At 44.8% G+C, this 6,480-nt stretch overlaps 1 protein-coding gene across 1 annotated transcript; it reads left to right on the top strand.

The window, feature by feature from the left end:
- Positions 1-3,344: 3,344 nt before the first annotated feature.
- On the top strand, positions 3,345-6,235 carry LOC148034086 (aspartyl protease 25-like). The gene is made up of 2 exons (XM_087682078.1): positions 3,345-3,465; positions 3,641-6,235. The coding sequence occupies exon 2, from the start codon at positions 4,062-4,064 to the stop codon at positions 5,703-5,705; it is 1,644 nt and encodes a 547-aa protein (XP_087538204.1). The 5' UTR covers positions 3,345-3,465; positions 3,641-4,061; the 3' UTR covers positions 5,706-6,235.
- Positions 6,236-6,480: the final 245 nt, after the last annotated feature.

Raw genomic sequence — 6,480 nt, 5'->3', positions numbered from 1 at the left:
AAAAGAAACTGTCTTCTACTCAAATGCTGGAAGAGGTAGAGACAGAGGTAGAGGAGGTTGATCTAGAGGCCGTGGTAGAAATCAGAATATGCAGCAAACTCAAGAAAACCAGTCCTATGGAGGAGGACGTGGTAACTCTAGAGGCAGGGGGAGCCAAAGAGGTCGTGGTGGATGGCAAAGAGGCCAAAATGCAAACAGCAATGTTGAATGCTACTACTGTGGTAAAATGGGTCATATGGCTACAGACTGTTATAAAAAGCAGAATGACATCATGAATGGAAAATTGTAACAAGGGAATTATGCATCTTCTAATAGACAGGGTGATGACAGAAATGAGCATTTGTTTATGGTGCAGCACATGACCAATTCTGTGACAAGTGCAGAAGAAAGCAACGATGTGTGGTATATTGACTCAGGTGCATCAAACCACATGACAGGTCATGCAAAATGGATGCAGGATGCAAGGAAAATGAAAAAACCAGGATTTGTGGAGACTGGTGATGATATTGCACATCCTATTGTGCAGATTGGAAAAATTCCTTTGTCTATGCAGGATGGAAAAAAGAAATACCTGTCGGATGTATTTCATGTCCCGAATATCACCAAGAACCTGGTTTCTGTTGGTCAATGGTTGAGCAGGGCTTGCACAGAGGCTGAGTACAGGGGTGCAGCAATGGCTGCATGTGAGGTAGCTTGGTTGTATAAGCTACTTTATGATATGCATCAGCCTATAGATGGGCCAGTTGTCATTTATTGTGACAACATGAGCAGTATACACTTGGCAAATAACCCAGTCTATCATGCTAGAACAAAGCATATTGAGGTGCATTATCACTATGTACGGGAGAGGGTTTTACTAGGTCTTATTGATCTAGTCTATGTCAGCACAGAGGATCAGGTAGCTGACATATTCACAAAGGCATTGGGCGCAGAGAAGCTACGCAAGTTCAGAGACTTGCTTGGTGTGCAGGAATTGGGATTGAGCTCGAGGGGGAGTGTTGAGATATCGAGCTCCACTCGTGATATGCCAGGGTGACTGTTGTGCATTTATGTCACCAACTTGTTAGCTGTAGATGCGGTTGGTACACCGCCCATGAATAATAGCTAGATGACAGCTATCCTTATCTACTCTAGTTCGTGGCTCAGTTAGTATGCCACCTTAGTTAGTTGAGTTTGGTTTGAGACCCATATATAGGGTTCTTCTATTTCTATGTATTTGAGTTCTTTTTGGCTTACACAACTAAGAAGAGGAAAACTGTTTTCAGCCTCCACCTGTGTGTGTATTCCCCCATTGTGTAAGCAAGAAAGCTACAAGTGAGACTCCTTCCTTCTCTCCCACAATCTTGACAGATTGAAATAGAAGAGGGAATTTTCATTAATCACAAAAAAGAGTGGGAGTATACAAGAGTAAGGATGCTCATAAAAGTTGTTGTCATTGCATGGGACACATCTCACACATACACTAGTGTGTTATAATGGTTAAATTAAGTAAGGATGCTCATAAAAGTTGTTACCATTACATTGGGCACATCTCATACATACACTAGTGTGTTGTAATGGTCAAATTAAGCATGACCCGTTTTAAGTTCATGCATAATTTTATTACTTTTATGCCATGTCATATTATATAATTCATACAATTCTCTTGTGATTACTCATGTGGTTGCAAGTTTTGAAGGGAAAAGTGATGTGATAATCTAGTGGATACATTGCACATTATTATGCATTTTCAATGTGAAATGGTTTATGGATGTGGTGGAATATTGAGGTCCCAATACTACAAAAAGAAGACATCCTAGTGAATTTTGCCCATGAAGTCCATAGTCAAAGTTTGGGCAAAACAATATGGAGCACTTTCCCCTATCTTAACCTTAAGAATACACCTGAGTAATTCACTATATGTATACCCTCTATATCACGTGCGTTCAATGCCTATTTAAAAATATATATCACGTGCGTTCAATGCCTATTTAAAAATATCCTTATCTATGAATTTTTCCTTAATAAAGCATAACCCTTTTCTATTCAATATGTAAGTAACCTCTTTATATGGGACCCCTTTGAATGTAAAAAATGTATAAAAATGATATTTTTAAAATCCCTTATGTTAAACCCACATGATACATATATTTATGACTGACCTCCCCATGGGAGAATACATATAGCTCCACATGGCACAATACATTTTTATTTGATGTTATTCGAGCTTTTGAAGTAAACCAATCTAGCCATGATCTAGAATTACTTGCCATATTTTCTAGGTAAATGAACACCACTATTTGGATGACAATGCAAATAGTCTTGGCTCTAATAGTAGTGAATCAACTATGTTGTGGCATGAACAATTAAGTTGGTACTTTAGCAGGTCTAGCTCTATGATGCACATACAATTGAGCTTTGTTGACCAACAATGTCCATGTGCATTAAATTATGTATTTATTTCCATGTTTAGTTTTTCTTCTTTCACAAGAGTTGAAATTAGAAAGATGCCTTAGGGGATGTATCCGAGTTTTGAACTCATTTGGCTTATTACATGTGTACTTGGAGAAGAAGTGAGGAAGTGTACTATTATGTATACGTACAATGTTATCCAACGGCATATTTATCATACCAAAACATGATGCATTGGTGTACATATATCTCTAACACCCCACAAACACTACTATGGGCTAAGTTAAGACGGCCAAAATGGACATGCAAGATGCAAAGGTATAAATATGTCAAGCTTAACTTCAGAATGTACACTTTTGCTCTTATTATCACCACCAAAAAGTTAAGCCATTAGTGCGTTCTATTATTCCCAAATCTCTTATGCGAAGGGTTTGACAGAGAGGTTCTAGATCATCTACTAGCAAGTACATTCTAGAATGTATAGTAGCACTAATGCTAATACCTACACATACATTGTGAACCCTCCTACACAGAAACTTCTTTGAGAACTTAGTCCAAGCAAAGTGGGGTGAAACTGATCATATCCTTGTACAATAATAGCATAGTGGTGTTTGTTCTTCTACTAGTGGAGTTGAAGGTTACATCGGATGTTGTTGTCCATACACTTTACTACATGAAAGGTGAGACATTGGGTTTATCATCTTATCAAAAGGATGTGTTTTTATATATCAATGTCTTTCTACTTTATCTTTTCCAAAGGATTCGAATTCCTCGAGAGATCATTGATCAACTTTTTGGGCCCTCCCTAGGCGAGGTGTTCATGCTTCCGAATGTCTTTTTTGTTTTGTTTTTTTAAGGGTACACTTAGCGGGGTTTTGCTTGCGAAATCCTCTTTTGAGTGAATGTAAAGCCTTTTTGTAAACTGTGGTGATTAGTTTCTGTTAAAGCCGTTTGTCAATGGCAGGGGCCATCGTCTGCGCTTGACAGATTGATTGCGATTAAGACCCCCGAATTCCAAGCCACTCAAGCATTCTGCGAATGCACTTTGGCTTTGAATGCTTACGATGTAAGAAGGTAAGGGGAATATCGACTACAGTTTATTCCATTCATTGTACGTGTCGTGGTCTTTGTCATTAGTTGCTTGCTAATCATCCTAACGCAGACTGTGATATTTTCTAAGGGTTGTTAAGGTTTCCTAATGGGGAATTAGGAAGCGTATTCATTAACCTGTTAGCGACCTTGTTAACAGATCAAAAAAGGAATTTTCTGTCAACTGTTTCGGAATAAGTCGACAAAAGTAGGAGGAGCAGTTTGAAGCGCGTAAACTGTGATTCTTGTGTGCGCCGGTTGACGTGGCCAGAGACGAGTCACAGGCTGTGCAGGTCAAGGCGCATGGAAGAGTGTTATTCGGTGGCTGGCTTGCATGGTTCCTGACTTGAGATTTGAGCTAATTAATACGTTCTTGATACACTTGTCCTTGAAGAATATTGAGCCAAATCTAGTTGATGTTGATCAGCATGCGGCAGAGGGATTGGATTTTCCCATTGGAAGGACAATGCCTGATAAGATACTACCTAGCATGCCTGCACATACATTATATGTATATATATATGAGATGGCCTTGGATATAATATTATTCAGCTCGTTCTGACAGCTGCACGAAAGCAATCATGATCACGATTGTTTTCCAAGTTTGCTTTCACTTCATGTTGGTGCTTCTTTGGATTCACTGTGAGTGTGCTGCCCGTGCGGCAGCAGTAGCAGCTGCTGCTGCAATCTATACAGCATCTTCATCTTCATCATCATTGTCTTCTTCTTCTCCTTCCTCTTCCATATTGTTATCATCGTCATCTACTTCTTCAGCTTCTTCGCCAGCTCCTGCAGTAGTGCACTCTCAGGCGCTCGGCTTCGAGTTGATTCACAGAGATGCTCCCGGTTCTGTCATAAGGGGACCAGAGACAGACTGCACCGACTTGCCGGAGAGCATGCCGCTGCGGGACTTCGTAGCCGCGGGGAGGGGGGTACGGAGCAGGCAGCCGCAGCCAAGTATAGTCGGGGGGCAGGTGTCGTACGAGGGGCAGCGGCAGGGCGACTTCTACCTGACGATGGCGGTGGGGAGCCCCGCGCAGAGGCTGGTGTTCCTGATGGACACCGGCAGCGAACTTGTGTGGGCGCAGTGCAAGCCGTGCGAGGTGTGCATCGACACGGGCTCTGCGCCCTCCTTCACGGTGGCCCGCTCCTCCACCTACAAGAGGCTCTCATGCACGTCCGCCCTCTGCCACGACAGCCTCGGCTTCTCGGGGGCGGGCTGCGGGCTGGACGCCAACGCATCATCACCATCATCCTCCTCCTCGTCGCCGACATCGTCATCTCAATCAGCATCGTCAACGCCGCCGTCGTCATCTGATTCCAGCTCCTGCTCCTTCCGCATCCACTACGCCGACGGCTCCGGCAACGAGGGCTTCCTCTCCGTCGACGTCTTCCACCTCGCCCCGTCAAAGAAGCTCGCCGGCCGCCTCATCTTCGGCTGCTCCGTCAGGACCATCGACACCGTCTCCGGCCAGTCCGTCAAGGGCCTCATGGGCCTCAGCGCCGGTCCCTTCTCCTTCCCGTCGCAGCTGAAAACCCTCTTCTCCGGTCGGGCCACCAAATGGCCTCACAAGTTCGCCTACTGCCTCCCTGACCGGCGCAACCTCGCCCGAAGAGGCACCATCCTCTTCGGCAACTACTCCCTCCCGGCCGCCGTCTCGCAGGCCATGCGCTACACCCCCTTCCTCTCCCCTTTCGCGCCCCTCGGGAAGCTCTATTACTACGTCGGCCTGCGCGCCATCTCCGTCGGAAAGTCCGTCCTGCCCATCCACAGCTCCGTCCTGCTGCCAGACTCCGACGGCGGGGGTGGCACCATCCTGGATTCCGGCTCGAGCCTGACCTCCCTCTTCACCCCGGCCTATAAACCCCTCATCAAGGCTCTCCGTCGCGCCACTCTTCACCTCCGTCCCGTCTCCGTCGAGGGGACCGGCCTGTGCTACAACAGCTCCGCGTCCTCCCACGAGCCGCCCGCCATCCCCACCATCACCTTCCATTTCCTGGGGGGTGTCGACCTCGAAATCCCGCCCCACAGCGCCTTGGTGGCCGAGTCCGTCTCCCGCGATCGCAAGTTCCTGACTGTCTGTACAGCCTTTGTGGATGCAGGTCCCTACTCTCCCGACGACACCAACATCATCGGCAACTACCAGCAGCAGAACTACTGGATCGAGCACGACCTCGAGAACTCCCGGGTGGGGTTCGCCAAATCCACGTGCCTCTCACCTTAGGCCGTACTATTGTGTCGACGACTCCAATACTATATGCACTAATAACCAACGCAACCCAATCGCCCCTGGGCCCTACCTGTCACATCCACGACACCGCAAAACCTCCGTTATTGGATACATCGTCATGCATGTACGCTCATGAGCCCCTCTTGACGGTGCTAATAATATAGATAATCCCGTTTGATCAAACATTCGTATGTACGTTTTTCCTAGGGTCAATCGAAGTGGATGACTTAAACTAAATACGCATCAACCACAATTCACTACTAACATCATGCTTAATCTCCCTCGTGTCTCACAACTAACATTATCCTTAATCTCCCTCATGTCTCGCTCTTGAAAGCCCAACTAACTAATGTAAGTATGTCAAAGGACATGCATTATCAACCAAAATACTAAGGTAGCCAATGCACGATCATTGTTATGACCTCAAAAGAATATAGTATCATGCAACACTGTTTACAAACTAGTGGGAAGCTTTGTATAGTGACCAAATTTAAATTCACGTGTTTTGCAAAATAATTCACGCATTTTGCAAAATATGTGCTTTTTACGCAACGTCCAACCTCTTTCTAGTTGCCATTACACTCATATCCTTGTGTAATTTTGATATTGTGAGGTTATATAGTAGCATGCCATGCAAAATTCCATCAATAAGAATGACAATCAAAATACAATGGATGGTAGTTTTGCAAATATACATCTAACATGCTAGTTGCAATACCTTGTAGAATCACAAAGTGCGCATTAACAATGCATCCACACGAAGATATGA

The sequence above is a fragment of the Lygodium microphyllum genome, chromosome 7, assembly GCF_053477565.2.
Source record: "Lygodium microphyllum isolate KBCC chromosome 7, Lygodium_microphyllum_v1.1.10, whole genome shotgun sequence".
NCBI lineage: Eukaryota > Viridiplantae > Streptophyta > Polypodiopsida > Schizaeales > Lygodiaceae > Lygodium > Lygodium microphyllum.
The sequence above is the reverse complement of the archived record's forward strand: the minus strand, read 5'-3'. Positions and strand labels throughout refer to the sequence as shown.